We start from the raw sequence: 20972 nt of genomic DNA on the forward strand, positions 1-20972 counted from the left end.
ATTTACAATCAGATGAAAACTAGATTATTCCCAAGTTTAATTGGATATTCGTGTATGAAACTGAAAGTTAAAAAAATGTATCGACTTCATGATTTATTGGTATCGATACTTTTTTTCTAATTTTCCATTTGTCCTCAAATAATAAAGTGTTTAAACCAAGGTTATTTTCTCAGCTGTAATTAAAGATATATATCTGTGAAAAGATTCCTGTGACCAATGTAAGTGCATCTACGCTATTGTCTGTTCGACGTTTGTCCTGTACGTACATCCATAGCAAATATTTTTTTAATTAACAATTCTTGCAAAAATTTCCATTAAATATAAGCATTTACTTATCAACTTATAACTTAATCCTTTAATCCATTCCGCACGCCACTGGAACTTCTATAACTATGAGATTCGCTACACGTAGATATTGTCTTCCTTGCTACTTTCTTATTTCAGTTTTATGTACATGATTGATCAAGCTTCATAAATAAAGAAGTGAGATAGAATAAAATGTAAATTTACTTTTACACACAAATCTACTACAAGAGAAAAACAGGGGCTGAGTTAATGCTTTTAACAGAAAAGCTTCTTAACACTTCGGCTTTAATCTGTTTAGTCTAATGCTGTGAAAGGAAATAATAGTAAAAGAATAGCTGTGTTGCTAAAGCATACCTACAGTATGTCCCCAGACATCTACCCATTCTTCTATTGAGACATGGTCCTGAAAAATATAATTCATCTAAAAATTCATTAACACTTAATTATGCTCTTTACTACATTTGCTAATTTAATAAAAATCTAAGTATAATAATCCAAAATTCATGGTTTCATAAGTATGGCCGGATGGAACTTAATTTTTAAGTAACGGACAAGCAACCCTCTGATTACGCGACCTTTGGCTGGAATCTTACTGTGCTTGGTATTATTTTCGCCTGTTTACTGGCCAATGCATTCCCGCTACTGCCACCATCAGTGTCCCGTACCATGGCAACAGAAGGTAAATATTTTAACAGACTTGAACCTGACACCTCCCCGACAGCAAGCAGACACACTATCATTTACACTAATGCTACGGGTATTGGCTAAGGCATTTACTCTACAATACGAAGAAGTTTAAATGTCTTCAGTTATGACCCAATTTGCGCCTGGAACAAAGTTTATTATCTCGGCGACAGACGCACAGTTTAAAATTCTACCTTCTCCTGTGATGAATCATTATCATTGTTGAGAGCATGGAAAGGGTCACAGAAATCAAACTGTTTGGCTTTGGCGGATCCAAGCTTCGCAGAGGTTGTCAGGAAATGTTCCAAAAACAAAGAATGCACTTCCCTAAAAAGAAAATCAGATGTATGAAAAAATGTATTATATTCCTACTAGCTGCATGGGGTGTCAGCGACAAAGCAGCTAAACGTACAGCATACGTTTCGCTTCTTTAAGACAAACAAACAAGTTCTAAGTGTAATCTAAAATAAACGCGGCTAATGTTAACGAGCCCAAGATAAGCATTTTATGTTGCTTACTCCCCATACACGTTGTGTCTTAACTGGTTCAGATTATTATTTGCTTTTTTAGCGTATACAAGCTTAGGTTGTGGTGTGCTGTAAGGCGTTTGGCTTTCACCAACCTTAAATGAATTCTTTCTTTTTTATCCGAATTGTTCAGAAAAACGAGTGTGCTATTTTCTATTACAGAACAGTATAAACATGTTTTGTACACAATCATATATACATATGTAAAATATTAATGATTGTGATTAGCATTAAAAAACAATTACATAACAAAATTATATCCAATACAATACATGATGTTAAGTACGATGAAAACAGTAAACCACAAGAGGAATAAATAAAAATTTACCAAGCAACATTAACCCCCATCCCCAATAAGCTGCAGATAGCCTAGGTTACCGAATTTTAATTCAGCCACCCTCATCCTTGCAGCTTTGGCAAAGCTTTAGTCGCAATCGTGACAAGCCAGATATCTTATATGAGAAATACATCACTCTTAGCTATAGCCCTATTCATCTGCTACAACCTTCCTTCCCAGCCGCAGTCTAAAAATTTGAATTACTTTGCAGCTGCGCGGCGGAAAGACCTGCTGCCAAGCTCACATATTTTGTTTACCTCATCAGGCATTTCTATTCTTCGTTGATTTGAAAATTTTCCGAGTCACGAAATTAAAGTGTTTAAATGTCACTCAGGGTTTGCATAATTAATATCATTGCCTTGTAAACTTTATTTAGCTTGCAACATAAAACAAGGAAAATATTCTATCAAAGATTAGATATATTAATTAGGATAAATGACAATAAACCCTCAAGTATTGATCTATAGGAAGAGTTTATGGAGAGAGAAAAGGAAAAAACTCAAAAATAAAAGAAAGGACAAAAAGCGTTTAAAGGTAACTAAAGCAAATAAAAAGAAAGACAAAATTATCAAATGGTAGTGAAAACAATTTTAAACCGTTTACTGGGATTTTTCCTTTATTTAGGCTTAAATTTAAACTTGGAAAATTTTTTCTGCGAACAATATGTATATTTGTAAGACAGTATAACAGTATGTCTTCAAGTGTTTAAAAATTTATAGAAAAGGTAACAGAGTAAACTGAGAAATGCAAGATATATTAGTTTTTATTTTGTTTGTTTTGTCACATTTGAACTTTAATAACAAATATCCTCTATACCGACGCACCGGACGAAGTAATTTATGGTTTAGAAGTTTATTAAGAGAAATATGAACGAAAAAAAAATCCATTTATCATACATAGTTGCCAAGTTACTCTAATGTCCCCATAACGTTACTGGCCAACGAAAAACATTGAGTCACATAAACAAATAAATACATCTTAGTGGAGAATTTGTTGCAAATTTTTCCTTTGATGATGATAAATTGAAAGTCATTTTTTCTAACAACCCACCTAACAATCTTTTTAAGCTAAGTGCAACTACTCTATTACATAATAATAATAATACCATTAGTAAAACCTATACAGGGTGATTCAGAATAAACTGAGTTTATCGATTTTCTGATAAAATCAGAAGGAATACAGAAAAATAACTATACATCCTTGTTCTCTGTAAAAAATACATCAAACTTAGAAAAGGTCTTTTTCAATATCTCTGAAAATAACGGCGCATTTTAGAGCATAAATATTTCAAAAGGTGCGTATGATGTATTGGTAGAATTTTGTGCTTTAAAGTTGATTTTTAAAACTTTATTTACTTGAAAACAACATCTTAAAACGGCCAAAAAAATATTTTACCAATTTCACAAATAAAAATTATTTAAAATTCCTTCATTGAAAACAAATATTCAGTTTTTCTTTTTGTATACTTGCATCACAATCAAGAAATGTGAAAAAAAGTAGTATAATCATTTTACCATAAACAAGGATGTCAACATCCATAAAAGCAAAGCACTGAAACGGTAGGACAAACGGACATTAACACTTTTATAGTGTTAGAATTGAATAATCAGGATATAAATGTATAAGAATCCGAGCAAAATTGTAAGTAAATTTGTTAAAAACCGCTTAATTCAGGATAATGTTATGGACATACTTACATTTTTAGGACTTGATTGTAGAGTTGCTTTGCTTTGTTGTCCCAGGAATCAACATACCAGATCAATCGAATGATTAGATCACATAAAAATTTGTTGTTAAAAAGTAAAAAAATCAACATGTTTAAAATGGACGTACGGACATTCTTGTTATGATTATAGAGTTGCTACGCTTTCTTAATCGTACCTAACTACTAAAGATATCACCATGCAAAGTTTGAAATCGATAGGACAATTCTAATATGCCTAAATTAACGAAAAAAGCTTTTCGTTTGTGACGGACGGACGCACGGACAGACCTACCCTAATTATAGAAAAGCTTTGCTTTTAAAAACTCAATTATATTTAGTTGCTCTATCTGTGTATGAACATAATTGTCCTCTTCGTTTCACACGTGGTATAATACCTAAAAACATTATTAATGGATACCAATCACAGAAGATGCCAATTGTCCAGATTTCTTTTCATTTGAAAAATATCACCTCTTCAGATTAAATATCATTAGGGCTTGTCAGCTGTGCGTCAGCCGCCTGTAAGCCTCCGGGAAATCAACCTTTTACACTCAGTAGGAGGTCTAAAGTTAACCTAAATCTCCAATGGACGGCCTATAAAATCTAGAGCAGTATTAGAATTAAAACTTACTTTAATGAAAGATAGTAGATAGAATTTTTGGACCAATCCATGTAGTGCCGCACTCGCTCATTCAGTCCATCAAAGTCTTCCTAAATTAACAAGGATGACAACATCTATAAAAGGAAGCTCTGAAACAGTCGGTCAAACGAACATTAACACTTGTAGAGTGTCAGAACTGATTAACCAGAATATAAATGCATAAAAGTCGAAAACAAATTTTAAGTAAATTTGCAGAAAAACTGCATAAATACAGGATACTGTTTAAGGACATACTTACTTTTTTAGGACTTAATTATAGAGATATTTTGCTTATAACATTGTACTTTTTGTCCTGGGAATCATTATTCTAAAAATCAGATCAAAATAATAATTTTATCACATAAAAATTAGCTGTTGAAAAACTTAAAAATTAAAGTTCAAAATGGACGTACGGACTGGTAACGATTATAGAGTTGCTGCGCTTTCTAAATTGTATCTTCCTAATACAGGAATCACCATACAAAGTTTGAAATAGATAGGAAAATTCTAACATGCTTAAACTAACATAAAGATGTTACCGTTCCGGACTAGTTAGAATCTAAATAACATAGATTATTCATAATCTAACTATGTACGTACGTTCATCAAGTAGGAAATTTTACGACAGATTGACGTCAAATTTTTGTTCATACTTCTTAATATCAACCTGTGTATTAAATATTAAATGCACTGTCACTCGAGAATATTGAAAATGTTCGTATGCTCCAATGTCTGGTTTATTATTTCGCTCTTATGAATATGTTATCCATGGTTTAAATCACTATTCTATTAATGTAAAACGTTATTGAACAAGGATGACAACATCCATAAAAGCGAAGCTCTGAAACGGTAGGACAAACGGACATTAACACTTGTATAATGTCAGAACTGAATAATCAGAATGTGAATGTATGAGAGTCGAAGCAAAATTGTAAGTAAATTTGTTGAAAAACTGCTTGATACAGGATAATGATTATGGACATACTTACATTTTTAGGACTTGTTTATAGAGTTGCTTCGCTTATAATATTGTACTTTGTTGTCCCAGGAATCAGTATACCAAAAATCAGACCAATCGGATAATTAGGTTACATACAAATTTGTTGTTAAAAATGTAAAAAAATCAACATGTTTAAAATGGACGTACGGACATTTTGGTAATGATTATAAAGTTGCTACGCTTTCTAACTGGTACCTAACTATTACAGGAATCACCATGCAAAATTTGAAATCGATAGGACAATTCTAACATGCCTAAATTAACGAAAAAATCTATTTAAAAAAGTAAAAAAATCAACATGTTTAAAATGGACGTACGGACATTTTGGTAATGATTATAGAGTTGCTACGCTTTCTAAATCGTACCTAACTACTAAAGGAATCACCATGCAAAATTTGAAATCGATAGGACAATTCTAACATGTCTAAATTAACGAAAAAAGCTATCCGTGACGGACGGACGGACGGACGTACGGACGGACGGACGGACGTACGGACGGACGGACGGACCGACCCTAATTATAGAAAAGCTTCGCTTTTAATAAAATGTCAAAGGGTACAATAAACTAGGATAAGTTTGTGAAACAGTAACAAAGATAAGTAAAAAATAAAATATAGCCCTTAAAAATTTACTAATAAAGGTATATAAGAAATACAGTAACACTTGTTGATGGCAACGTATTATAGACTGATTTTTATGTCTAGTAAAAATGGAAAAGATTAATCCAACTTTAATTGGCCCCGAGGGACTGAAAGCCCGGGCAAACTAAACTGGTATTGATTTCATTTAAAAAAATGTTTTTATTTATGGCAAATTGTCTGATGAGAAGGAAAAATGAGGTATCTACATATACCAGAAACAGACCAATAAAAATTTTATGTTATAGTATTGCTTTTTGTTTTAAAAATTGTCTGGAATAACTGTCTAGACATCCTTAAACATTTCTACTTGACTAATATACTATATATCCAAATAACTTATGATAATAATTAATAATTATATCAAAATTATAATTTTATTTAATTTAGAATTGCAAAATAATAAGGATCTTAATAATTTACAAAAAAATAATCCTTTTCCAAAACCAAATATTTTGTTCCTTACTGTTCTGTGTTGTTGCATTTATCAACTTTGTTAAAGGTGATGCCAAAGTCAAACTACCACAAATGTGTAACCAAGGACCACATGCAAGCATTCGTCATTCTGTTTTACTTAAGTTAGAATCCAACAAAAGGGGCGGAGGATTTAGAATTTTTTTCCTCTTCTTTCTTTGGAAGAAAGAGAGGTTCTAGCCCCCAAGAAAATTCAATTGGTTCAGCAGTTTCCAAGTTTTTTTTTTAAAGGGGGCTTTGGTTCAAGGTGTGACGGGGGTTCACCTCCACCCTTATTTGTTTTTTTTACAAAGAAAAAAATTATGTGGACATTTTTTTTTTTGGGGGGGGGGTTGTGAGGGAGTCAAAAGTGCACCCCATCCCTCTTAAGTAATAGTTTAAAACCACCACAGAGCTAGTAGCTCTAGAAACTCAATTTTCCTGAAGAGTAGATCTCAATACTGTAATTGTAGGATATCTTCGCTTTATTGTAATGAAAAAAAAGAATATCTTAATTCTAAGTAAATTTCTAAATTATTTAACAAAAAAATTGCAACAGCCAATAAATTTTAACGCCACTTAAAAAAAGGAAGAAAAGATATAGATATCAGATGCATGTTGCAATTTATTATCTTTATAGCAAAACTACTTCATAAAGTATCTAATTTGTTTGTGTACCGGTAACTTAAAATAATCCCTAAATGTTACCTGGGATATCACGTGATCAGAGTTGAGGTCAAGAACATGGTAGAAGAAATGTTTGAATTTAGCCCGCTGGAAATCAGTGAGTAGCTCCGATCCTTTCACATATTCCTCACCCTCGTCATCATCAGCTCTAAATAAAAAGGTTTTTCATTTTCATCAATATTAACTATTTAGACGAAGCCCAATCTGTCTTACTTTTGATTTATGAGACGTCATAAAAAAGAGGGAGATGAGAGGAGAAGTGGGAAAGAAAACCCCTAAAAAAGCGATGGACAATCTCCCCTTTTTATGATTTCACAGGAATCAAAAGTAGGACAGATTGGCCCTCGTCACCATTTACATTCAAGCCCCTTACCGGACCTTTATAGGCTAGAAAATGGAAGTTTTTCGCGACATTTTATGTAGACATGCAATACAAACTTAAGATTAAATAAAAAATTGCGGTCGCATGAGCCATTCCAGGTTTTCTGGAGACCTGGAGGATCATACATGTAATATGAAATAGACTTGAATACCAATATTTCATATTGTTTTGTACTACTATAGGACATATTTGTAATTCGGTGATATGAAATCCTTTTTTTAGGTAAAAATATGTTATTTATCTAGATGATCTTGCCTGGTTTACCAGAAAAACCCGAATGGGCGAGTGTGTTCTACGCTGCCCCCCTCTCAGTCCTCTACCGATTAGAGTTAAAATGTCAGCAATATTTAGAAAACAAAATTTTAGTTAATTAGAGTTTTTAAAAATGTTCCCTAAATGTTCTTAATTCTATTACTCTCATTTATAATATAATCGTTTGTATGAGAGATAATTTTCATTTTGATAGTAATTTAAATCTAAAGATCTTCTCGTGGTGCTAAATAATACTGTGTATAAATGTTTAATAAGCTCCCTACTATTTTACCAACAAATACACCTAAACTTTAACAAAGTTGAAAATGTCTAAAAAATTCTCCGAGTTGGGTTGAAGTTTGTAAAAATATTATAACAAATAAGATACTTTGGCGGTTTCATGTTGAATAAATACTATATAGACAACACGATATGTGGATAGATTCTATGTTTTGGTATAGATAATGTATTTTAGAAATATTTAACTTGGTGATTTCCTATAAGTACAGAAACTCCCCTTCTATATTTATATATATGTATATATTGAAACAATGATGACAACACCCATAAAAGCGAAGCGCTGAAACTGTAGGACAAACGGACATTAATACTTGTATAGTGTCAGAACTGAATAATCAGAATATAAATTTGTATGAGAGTCGATGCAATATTGTAAGTAAATTTGTTGAAAAACTGCTTGATATAGAATACTGTTTATGGATATACTTACATTTTTAGGACTTAATTATATAATAATGTACTTTGTTGTCCCAGGAATCAACATACAAAAAATCAGATCAATCGGATAATTAGATCATATAAAAATTTGATGTTAAAAAAGTTAAAAAATCAACATGTTTAAAATGGTCGTACGGACATTTTGGTAATGATTATAGAGTTGCTACGCTTTCTAAATCGTACCTGCAGGAATCACCATACAAAATTTGAAATCGATAGGACAATTCTAACATGCCTAAATTAACGAAAAAAGCTATCCGTTACGGACGTACGGACGGACCGACCCTAATTATAGAAAAGCTTCGCTTTTAAAAAGGGAATGTGTTTTTTTGCTATGCCTAATCCAGCAACAAATATGATCATACTTAACCTACCTATCCTAAAGTAATAAAAAACAAAACAAAAAAAAACTGTTTGTATATTTAGGGCGTAAATTAAAACGCAAATATTCTATAATTTTATGAACGGTCGGTATCTATTTTTGTTTTATATGCACTTAAAAGTAAATATCTTTTGAAATAGCTCTTCTAATACACAATAATCCATTCTTAAATTCATCTGGTAGACTGTAGTAGAGTTTGTGTTATGTAATTTTGAGGTTGTAGTATGTGTAGTAAAATATTACTTTTTATTGCAAGTTGTCTTCTCAATGAAATATTAACTATTGCCATTGCTTTTAACCATTTCAGTCAGTCGAAAACAACAAAGACATTTAATATGAATTTTTAATTATTATTTTTCTAAATTAGAAACTATTTTTTCAGTAAATCTACTTATTACGTTGAGATGCCAGTTCGATTGTAAAACACAGACACGTAATTTGTTCCCACAAAAATGACGGATTTCCATAATTGAAATATAACAGCCTTATTTAAAATCAATCGTTTTTAGAGGCGAAGCTACTCTTTAATTAGAAACTTCCGTATGTCTGTCCGTCTATCAGAATTTAAATCGGGAGAACGTGATTTTCTCTGCTCGTATTTGTGTAAGACGACTCAAACTTCTTGGCAACATTTTATCATTATGAAGCTTAACAAACAGTAAATTGTTCATGTTAGTCGGACTGTTCAAAAAAACATAATTCACGATATCTTTTGCTTTTGGTCCGATTTTCAATATTTTTGTGAATAATAAATAAAAACTAAATTTCCCCTCCTTCTAAACAATTTTTGTGTCAATAGATGAAAGGACAAGCAGTTTTATTACTCATTTTTCACATATTTTTATGTATCTTTGATGTTTTAGATTGATTTCTACTACTATTTTTTGGGTAATAGTATCAAAATCAGGAATATAATTTAAAATTTTCAAATACTTTAGTCTGTTTCGTCTGATTTTAAAAGATTTAGGATATTTACATTAGAACATAGTTTCTAGTTGTTCTAATAGTTGATTAAATGTAGATAAAAGACCAGGCAGCTTGATTTCAGTATCAAATATGCTTCTGAAATTATTCTAGACAATTCATTTGATTTATTGGCATTCACTTCACATGTTAGTTTGCTTTGTTTGTTTTCTATATATCTCCTAATATTTGTTTGCTTCGCTACTTATGGATGTTGTCATCCTTGTTTATTATATGATATACTTAGGATATAATTGTCTTTTTAGAAAAGCCATGCTTGTTTGTATTTCCTTACCTTTTGTAAAAAATCAAAAATTTTCCCACCAAAAACAAACTTTACTTATTCTGCAACTTTAGGCTAATTGCAGAATGGAAATTGAATTAAAAGATTTGTGAACAAGTGTTTGATTAGAAGCTCAGCACATCTGTTTCTTTTCGCTTTTTAAAACTTTGTCTGCTTTGCTAATCCAATCATAAACTTTTCAGGTTTTAATTATTTAAAATCACAAGAATCACAAGAACAACAAATTTGTCCAAAAAGTTAAATTCAGTATGTTTTATTTAGACGGACGATTTTAGAGTTGCTATGCTTTCTAAATATAAGTACCATACTGTTACAGGAATCAGTTTTGTCATTTAACAAAAAGAGCAATTGATCTAAGAAAACGGCTACAACGATGGTATTAAGTTGTTGTCAGAGAAACTTTATATTATTTATTTCTATAAAGAATTTGTCTACCCCCAATAACCCCCTATTTAATTGGAGCGCAGCCGCTAATATTATTTGTGATATATATATTATGTACACCTTATTACATATATATAAAAGTTTTAATTATTTGTACATATATAATATTTATTGTTTTCTCAAGTGTATTTGTACTCGACAGCTATTCCCACTCGTACTCAAAAAAGTTTTCCGAATGTTTTGGTAGCGAAGGTTCTCACTCTATACAATAGACGTCCAGGGGGGGGGGTAAAGGGTGATTACCTCCCCCCCCCCAAATGAATTTTGGATTTTTAATTTTTACCCCCCCCCCCCTCCAATAAAAAAAATGCCTCTATGAAATAAAGATTACCCCTCCCCCCCCAAATGAGCTTGGGGGTGCCGTAAAGCTGTCAATGTAAGACATCACAAAAAAATCAAAGCGAAATTAATTTAACCGCCAAAGACCTATCTATAGATTTCTGAAAAACTAGGATAGTCTAAATTTTTTTTATTTGCCAATCATTTGTCCTAGATAAAAATCTTTTGCGTATCAAATTAATTAGCAAAAACATTATATTATTGAAATAATGTTTGTTTGTTAATGCATTGGTTACATCAGATATCTCAACCAATGGTACAATGGAAGATACATGATTGTCTCGGGGGTAAGGAATTGTTTTCATTTTTTTAAAGTTTCTATAAAAATTCTATAAAACTTAGTGATACAGTCCCTAAAGGCTATCTAAATAAAGGCTAATAAATGTTTTACGTTATTCTGATTAGCCAATCTACATATATACTTGCAATTTACTGAAACTTGATAAGGTGCAAATTATGGGTAAATTTAGACAGTTATAATGGTTTGTATTTAACTGCCTATTATTCTAATTTTATTGTAACCAGAGCAAATAAATCAAATTGTACTTTGCGGTTCAGTACATTTAAAATTATTTTATTACATATATGTATAACATGAGAGAAGTATATGTAAGTATAGTTTAAAAAATACAGGGCTCGGCAGCCTCAGTCGAAGCTAACCTGAGTAACGCGGCTTTTTAGAAACTACAGCTGCAGACAAACTAATCTATGCATCGCAGACAAAGCATTAGTCGCAGCAGCAACTAACCGTTCAGATTTAAGAAAGCTTGGAGGTTTTGACAAAAAATCAGCCACTCTAAGCTGCAGACACAATATTTTGATTAAGCTACAGTGCAGCTACCCCTCCGACTCTGATTTATTTCAGATGGATTAAAACCGATTCTTAGCCATAGTTAGTTTAGTTTTACCTGTTTTAATTTTTTTAGGGGGGGGAGGGGGAACTTTTGCTTCTTCTTGTGGAGAAACCCGTAGAAGCTAAGGGCGACATTTCTAGTTGAATATAGAGGGTTAAACTATGGGACCGATTCAATTCATATTTCCAACCCAATTAAGGATATTTTACAAATTAACAATTTGGGAAATTTTATTGATTATTTCCAAACAATTAAAATTTAATTTTCCATTAATATTAATCTAAAACAAGTATATTTTTTAGCACAGCTGCTAGGTAATAAGGGCTTGTTCGTCCCACGAATGCCATTAAAATATCTTTTTTTTTACTAAATTGGCACAGTCTACTCTACAGACATTACACAGTCTAAATAGTTTTTAGTTATAGTACCTCTATGTAAACAACTTTCTCTTCTTTTCTGTATATTTATTTCTTTTGCTGTTCTTTCAAAAAAATTTGAATTTAAATATTGATTTGTTTTAAATGTTTAATATTCCCTTGTATAACAAAGTGGTTGTAAATCTTTATTTCAAAAACTGATTGATATTTTACATTATTCATGATTTATCTATGCAGCCATTTTTATACTCTTCTCTTTTTTAACAAATTTAAGCTTTTTGAATTATGTTAGCTGATAGTTCTGTATATTCTATACTTTAAAACAAGAAATCCTTTTTTATCCAGAACATAAACTTAATAACGTTATATCCGAAATCAAAGTATTAGCCTTAGTATAAAAATTCGTCTATATTTTGAAACATTTATAACATAATAAAAGATTGGTTCACTATCAGAATTTTCATCAATAATAAATCTTAATCTTTTAAGAATATAGAAGCACAGTTGGGTATATATTAAGCAACCTCATCAATATTATGTTAAGATGGCCGGATATAAGTGCGCCAAAATTTGTTCCTGATCGGCCAATTAAATGGCTTACACAACTTGTAGAGCTTTAAATTGACCAACTAACCACCTTTTAATGGTTTAGTTAACTAAGTTATACCTTTTTGTTACATGCATCCCCATATGCAAAATTTACAAACTACTGGATGTCCTAAATATACGATCAAAGGTTTCTAAAATGGATAGACGTACAGACATACCTTACTTATAAATAATTGTGCTAACAAAACTGATGAACCTGTGTATAAAGGTACTCCAAACATGCTCCTTCCAAACTGATTTAGTGCGGCCTACTTCACCCAAGGACTTCTTGTCTGCTAGAATTTATTATTTTTATCTAAGTTTTACTTCAAGAATACTCTATAAGTAGAGTTTGTAAGTCAACTCTTCCTTCGGATGTCTTGTGAAATAACTAATTTTGCCATTGTTAAATATATATAAATATATTTTTCTTGCACATCCAAAGATACAAACACAAATCAGGGATAAGGGATGGGAAACGTAGGAAAATATTATTTCAGGCCTATTTCAAGCATAGGCCTAAAAAAACCAGTTATGGGATGGCGCAGTAGTTCATTATAAATGGTAATGAAATAGCTGTGTGTGTGTGTGTGTAGATGAAGTATAGGATAAAATTCAGGTAAGCATAGAACTTTTAATAGGACCAATATGACCAATTCCTTTTATTTCAATTATGTTTATCTCTCCTCAAAAAATTCAAATTGTTTACTTTACTAATTTGAATTTTTCAGACGGCTTAATGTTGGATTGGCCTGAAACAGATTTTAGGGTGTTTTGTTTGCATTTTATTTATGAGTAAAATTGAATTTAAAATGTTATCATTGCTTACTAAAATTCAAAGTCGAAAATAAATAAATTAAGTATAAGTGAATAAGTACCTCCGTAACATTCTACCAATTAACTGTTCCATGTCAAATTAGACATAATTAAATTTTTTCTTTAAAAACTTAATTTTTCTTTAAAAAACTAAATTTTACGTTTAAAATAAACAGAAATACTCAAATAACTGTGCATTAAATTATAGCAAAATTAATAAAAATAATATATAAAAAATTTAGACACTTTTATTATTCAGATATAGAACTAGTTTTTTGTTTGTATTAATTTAAGGGGGGTTATCATTTCTGCATAAAATTTTTAAAATTTGAATGGACCAAATACAACAGTTTCTTTATAAACTAACAAATTAAAATTCTTAGCTACTTACATTAAAAAAAAAATAATTCCTCCATTTTTGTTTTTTTCTATAGGTTCCTTTTCTGATTGCGTAACTCTAAGCAGATTTGAAAATAAGATGTTGTGATCAAACATCACTTGTTTATGTTTTAATATTATTGTTTGAGAAGCATAAATTTGTTTGTGTTTTGAAATTTTATGTGATGCGCAGTGCGCACTTTGCCCCGTTTTAATTATATTGTCATCCGCCAATTGGCTATTGGTTGGTACAAAACAAGCCCAAATTACCAAACACTATTAGTTTAGAGTGGAAGCCAATAGGAGCCATCCGCCAATGACGTCATTTAATTAGGAAATGTTTAATGTTGCATTATCCCTTTTGAAGCCAGGCTGGGACCTAATTTATGGCCAGGTTTCCTATCCCTTATCCCTGACACAAATACAAAAAAATGTTTAATATTGAGTGGGTGCGCCCCTAGAGGCTTTTAGTGTCATTTTAAAGAAAAAGAAAGAAATGAGTGGGAGTTCGTGTTACACCCCCCCTAAAATCTATGGAGACAGTAAAATAAATAGACATCTTGTCCCTTATATACATATAATAAAATAGTTCCATTTTCATTGATGCGGATATCTGTTTACTGTTCTTTTTTTAAATATTTTATAAACTAACTTAAATTAGACGGGTTAAATAGTATTGATTAAATTTAGCAACAATTTTATAATTTTTAATTGAAAAGATAAAAGAAGTTAATTTTGTGATTGATGCTCATCATGTTCCCATTTGAAATATTTTATTCATCAGACTAGGCTAATTTTCCTAATCGACAGTTGGGGACCAATACCCCCCCCCCCCTTCCCTACCTTCCACATTATCAAACTACTCTGTTGATCAGGTCCTACAATCCTTCTAAAGATACTTCCAAACTGGACCTGTCTGCTTTAGCCTTCAGAGCCATTCTTTCTCTCTAAGTTACAAGGCAACACCTATAACTCCAATTGTTAACATTTGAATTTTTAGAAAAAAAAACGTATTTATATGCTTGTTTAAGTTTGGTTATATAGGGGAAGAGGGGGAGGTAAACGGACCACTATTAGGTTAGAGGAATAATACAGACTTTATATATTTATTTAGCAAGATTGGAATGAAGAAGGGATTTGACCTAAATTCTTATATAACCATTTTGTATGGCTTTTATTTTAGCTCTAGTTTTAATTTCATTAAAAGTATTCTTTTGCACTTGATGTCAATAATAAGCACAGAAATAAAAAGATCATAATTTTAAATGTTCATGGTAAAATGTTGCTGGAATCGATTATTTCCAAAAAATAGTGCTTAAAACAATGTGCGGACATTATATGTACGTTTAACCGTTTTGAAGCTAGCCTTTAAAGTTAATTATTTTGTGTGTGTGTGTGTGGAGATAATTGAGAACAATTAAACTCGATCTGCACAAAATCACAATTTTTTTAAATACATTATTATTTGAATTTTTAAGTAACATATTTTAGTAATTCAAATTATTAATATACGTAGCAAAATGTTTTATGAATGTCTTTCATCAGATTTGAATAGACTTTTGCCAGAAGAAACTAAATTTAAAACTATTGAAAATGAATTATGTATAGAAAATATATATAAAGAGAGAAAGACAAGGTAAATAGAAATGGAAAGTTGTTTCCAGTTCAAACTTAATTCAGTTTAACATATTTATATCATAGTTATTGTAAATTAATACCTAATACTGTTATAAATTAGACAGAAAACTTTCAAAGATAACGCACTTAAGTAAATTTGCAATGTTGTCGCCAAAACCAAATAAAATTAAATACATATAAGATTGTATGGTGTGTAGGGTTTGTAATTACAAATTTCATATTCCTAATTACAATTTTCAAGGATTGTTGATTAGGTTTGTGAAAACCTGAAAATTTGTAATTTTTATTTATTGACAGAATTTAAATTTTTGTATTCACCTAACTCAAAGTGCAAAAATTATGGAAATATGTTTATGAAAATCTGATGGCTTCTTCCCTTGTATTTAGGGCCACAAGATGGGAAGAGGTTTAGGTAAAAATCTGAAAAAAATATTAATACGACATAGATGATTTTAATGTATGTTCACCAATGCTTACTAAATGTAGAGTTCTAGCTAAACGATTATTGCTTCTGTTTCAAAGCTTGGCAGCAAAGCAGCAATGGCCCGCAGCCACAATCAATTCCGAAGCTATCTGTACCATTTCTGGCCAATTTGCAACCGACGTTCCTAAAAGGCCATTAATTGGAGACGCAGTATTAAAAGCAATAGTTTAAAAGAATTGTATTCCATGTATATACAACAAGTACCTTGGTCAGTATTGTAAATATATATAATAGGGATTAATATTTTATGCTGGCATAATTATTTATTCAGAGCTTTGCCAATAAAGCAGTATTATTATGTCTGTAGATACACTACATATTTAACGTTATACGCCCCTTTTAAGTGGCGAAGCTACCCTATAACTCACTTTGACTGTCCGTCCTAAAAAGAAAATGTAAATACTGGTCTGCTATTTGAGATTTACGGCTCATTTTTGTTTGTGGAATTTATGCTATGAGCAAAGAATTTGCTCTTTGAAATAGAAGGCTGATTTTTAAAAAAACTTTTACTGACCCTTGCGCTTCTATTACTTAAAAAGCATGTTCGTCAGTCAATCCGTACTACTCTAGAATATGCATTGAACTCATTGATATCAAGCTGGAAATTTGGAATGATACTATCAAAATGTATCAAATGATATGTATATTTACTATTTTTGTCAAAGTTAAAGGAATCTAGTGTCTAATATCGATTTGGCATCTGAAAGTATATTTAGTTTTATGCATAAATTTATCATGAACAACATATCGTGAACAGCATACTTAAAGCTTTTTATACATACTAGCGGCTTCGCCCCTAGCCTCTAGGGGCTTTGCCCCAAGAGGTGATAAAAAAAAAATTATGGCGAAAATCGAAAGGACGTTGGAAATCTCCTTCAAAAAAAAAAAAAAAAAAAAAAAAAAATGGGGGGGGATTTTTTGGTTTTTTTTTGGGGGGGGGTGGGGGTGTCCCACCCCCCAAGAAAATAGCTTAAAACCACCACAGGACCAATGGGTAGATACCCTGAAGAGTAGAATCCGATCGGTTCAGTGGTTACTGAGATCTTAAGGGACAGACAGACAGACGGACAGACGGACAGACAGACATCGTTCTACTTTGTATTATAGATAGTGCATAAACTCATATTTAGAAGAGAAGAATTTTTTTTTAAATTTGTCTAAAAGTTTGTCTTTTACAGTGGGGTTAGGAGTAAATAATGGGGCATGTGGGTCAGAGTGTAAGACAGACAATAAGTGGGATGTAAAACATAGTATAAAAAATGCTAATTAAATGTATTCGTTTTAATTACTAGTTTCCTATTCTAACCTGATGGTTAGGTGTAAAATCCTACTGGTAAATATCAAAATAAATTTAAAACTGTGATAAATTTTTAAATGTTTGTATCACGAAAAAAATGTGTACCTTATTTTAAAGGCTGTATGACTTAATGCCATATTTGGCTATTAGCGTTACAAGAGAAGGGTTGAGTATTGGGGTGTCTGTCAACCTAGGGAGTTCTATATAACCATAAAATTTTTGTCAGGGGGATATTTTTTAAAATTTTTAAATGATAAAAATAATTTTTTCGCGTGTTGAAAATAGGGAAAACTTATTATTTAATTAATAGATCTTTATAATGGCGGAGGTATGTAGATGATGAATTCTATTCTCCCGACTTTCAAACTTTTCCTAATTCAAACTTTGTTTCAGAAAAATGGCTGCCTAGAATAATGATGTCTACGTGTAAATGTGTATTATATATATTTGAAAATAAATATATAGAGAAAGAAAAATTAACTCTTTCTTTTTTACATTTTTTCTTTTTATCCTCTCTTTCTCTAAATCTCTTAATCAGTGGCGTGAACAGGGGTTTGTTAGGGGCTACGCATAGCGCGCCTGAAAATTTATCCACACACCTTACCTAAACCAAAATCGAAAGGGATGGGGACTCGGGGAGATTAGGGGGTGGGTCAAATACAGACAACAAGAGGGAAGAAATTTTATTATCCTAGGGAGTGTATCCACTGTCCTCTATATCAACCACACTATTGAACATACTTAAAGTCAATTGATCGTCATTTGATATGTAAATTGACACGCGACGCACCTCTTTAAAATTAAAGGGGGGAGAGGGCTGACTTTTTACCTCATTACTCTTCGCAGAATTAGGAGGGTGTAGAGCCTTTTTAAGGTGGATTGGCACCCAGGGGAGTGTATCAACTCCCCATCTGCACGCCTCTATTCTTAATATTACTTGTAGGTTTAGCTTTGTATTGTATGCAATCGTCTTTGATTAAATAAACTGAATATACAAAACATACGAAATAATAACGTACAATCTTTTTAAAAGGATTATTTGTGGTATTTTGATGAGAAAATAAAATAGTTTAGTCTATTTTGTGTGCTTTATCAGAAAAGGGTTTTATAGAAAAATATTAAATTCTTTGATTATGATTAGTAAAACTTTTAATTTTACGCCAAAATAGTCAGAGGAAAGAAATTCAATTATAACTTTTATAGAATTGTTTCGATATTTAATCTTTCTCTGTGTCTTTTGAATTTAAAAGAAAATTTGTGTTATTGTATTGTACTATGTAATTATTTTGCAAAATAATGCAAATCTACCAAAAAATTGAAATTTAAAAATGCATTAATATTTCCTAAAACATTTATCTGAACACTTTCCTTATCAAATTTTCAAAAACAGAAAAACTTTATTAAATTCTAAAAATAAAAGTTATTCTAGATTGTTTCATAGAAATAAAACTTTTCTAAAGAAAACTATCTTAGTGTAAATTAAACTTTTTATTTGGTTTTGTTTGTTCTCAGTTATTTATAAAATATTTGTCAAAAAGAAAAAGATATAATTATTCTTTTAAAATCTTAAAAGTTTCTCATATTTAAAAAAAAAGAAACAATAAAAGAAGAGGGGGGGGGGGGGACCCAAATGTTATGATACTGGATATGTCAACTTTATTGAGATCGTGCATGTGATTTGAGAGAGTAGATGGGAGAGAGAAAAGAGGGGTGAGGGTTATATCAGGTAGAAAAAGACGTAGTGCATTTAAAATGCAAGTAGCAGTGAGGAGAGACGTCTGACAGACAACCCACAATTAGAGAGTAGCTTTGCTATCAAAAAATAAAATTTATTTTTCAGTGTTAGGAAAATATCTTAGTATCAAATAATTGAATCTTTACTGAAAAAAAATAATTGTTTCCTAAGAGGAAATTGTTAAAATCCTTTGCAAATTTCTCCACAGTTTAATATTCTAAATATACTGTTTTTATGCAAAAATTGTTTGTATTCTTACTCAAATTTTTTAAACAACATTTTTTCTTATCCAATCAAATATCTAATGCTTTAATCCTAATTTTTTTTATTTAATTTAGCAATTACTCGCTAGTTTTTATCGAAGCATTATCTAGTATATTAAAGACAACTCCCTGGAATTGGATTGGATATCCTTTGTCTGCAAGTTCTAACTGATAACTATAATGCTTAATGAACAAGATCCTAATTCTAACACTTATTTCCACAGGTCTTATTACCCTCCTCGATAAAAAGCTGACAGTAGTTTACACAAAACATCAGCATCCCTGAAACCATTAGCTACCTGCATTTTATTCTATACTTTATCTACTTTGGACTTTTTTAGCTAATCATTCTAGTTCAAAGTTGTCAAATCTAACTACTGCACCATCCCGTAACTGGTTTTTAGGCCTAGTTGGAAAAAAGGCCTGGAATAATATTTTCTTACGTTTCCCATCCCTTATCCCTGCAAAACAAATCTTGTAGAATTTAAATTTGCTACTAAATTTCACTGAATAAAAGCTGCCTCTGAATCGCTAACTTTTCGTTGGGGTCTTTGGTCCATCGGGGAAAAATAGAAATGAATTAATTTTTAAACTACGTATAAATAAATGCTCTAAAATAGAAGATTCAGTGGCGTGCGAACCGAAGGGGGCATTTGGGGCAATCACCCCCCCCCCTAGCGATATTTTGTATAATATAAACTTTTTACCAAAGAAATTTTGTACATCCCCAATGATGATACACAAAATTACCCATTATATAGATTACAATTAGTGGATGAAATGTATGGAAACTTGACTAAATTAACCAACCAATCAAAATTCCATTAAAGTCCCCAAGTTGTTAAGCCAACAAATAAGAAAATTTTATATGAAATATTAGGGACTAGTGTAATAAATAGCCCAAAAAACCCTCCCTCCCTGCATATTTAAAGAAAAACATTTGCGCTTCGCACCCTTCCAAATGGTTTCTGCTTTTCATCACATTGTATATTTTGTTTTTATTTCTATAAAAACATGTGTAAACAACAAATATTTAATCAAAAAGTTATTTTATAAAAAAAAGAAACAGCATTGATATTTATCTAAGCCTTTTTCTCAACACTGTATGTCTGTCTAAATGAATAACTATTTATGATGTCATATTATTTTCAGGATAAGTTTATCATTTTTTTTTGTGTACATACCCTTACAAAACAACATGTTTTTTTTATGGCAATTTTCATTAAAAACCCTTAAAACTAACTACACTCTATATTCCTAACTTGATAAAATATGCCACTCTTGTTGTCTTTAATTCATTTTAGTTCAAAGAGGGAGTAAATATTTTTAGGTGCGCTTCACGCACCGCCCTTATAAATCATTGGAAACACCACTTAATCAAAGATTAACAGAGTTTTAAAGTGCCATTTAAAGAGGGTAGAATATGTTAATATAACTTTTTAGCTTCTCTATAATTCACTATGGCTGTCAGTACGTAATGCTAAGGGGGAAATGTGATTTTTTCAACTGCAATTAAAGATAGAAGGCTAAAACTTAATGTTAACATTCCCATCATTATGGAGTATAATTAACTATTAAAAATTCATGGAGGTCGGACTGCTTTTCAGGACGTTTTTGACTATTTTTGTATCTTTTAAATTTCGGGTATAGTCCCTTTTGTGACATTGCCTCTTATAGTGCATTTCATCGTATTTTCACAGTAGCTTTTCACCTATTTATAGCTCCTGCGGGGCCAATTGCCTAACCCTGCGGGGAAATCAC

At 31.2% G+C, this 20972-nt stretch overlaps 1 protein-coding gene across 5 annotated transcripts in view; it reads right to left on the minus strand.

Annotated features, from left to right (window-relative positions):
* LOC145311672 (uncharacterized) overlaps positions 1 to 20972 on the minus strand; it is a 37404-nt gene that overhangs the window by 7436 nt on the left and 8996 nt on the right. For 4 of the 5 annotated variants that reach the window (XM_080150634.1, XM_080150632.1, XM_080150635.1 and 1 more), the window contains 5 exons: positions 12818 to 12896; positions 6999 to 7125; positions 4191 to 4270; positions 1185 to 1317; positions 661 to 709 (listed from right to left, as the gene is read on the minus strand). In XM_080150634.1, coding sequence (XP_080006760.1) covers positions 661 to 709; positions 1185 to 1317; positions 4191 to 4270; positions 6999 to 7125; positions 12818 to 12896 — 468 coding nt within the window. The remainder of the gene's footprint in view (positions 1 to 660; positions 710 to 1184; positions 1318 to 4190; positions 4271 to 6998; positions 7126 to 12817; positions 12897 to 20972) is intronic. The other variant, XM_080150633.1, reaches the window with a different exon arrangement.

The sequence above is a fragment of the Acartia tonsa genome, chromosome 2 (genome assembly GCF_053477335.1).
Source record: "Acartia tonsa isolate MP-2025a chromosome 2, ASM5347733v1, whole genome shotgun sequence".
NCBI classification, from domain to species: domain Eukaryota; kingdom Metazoa; phylum Arthropoda; class Copepoda; order Calanoida; family Acartiidae; genus Acartia; species Acartia tonsa.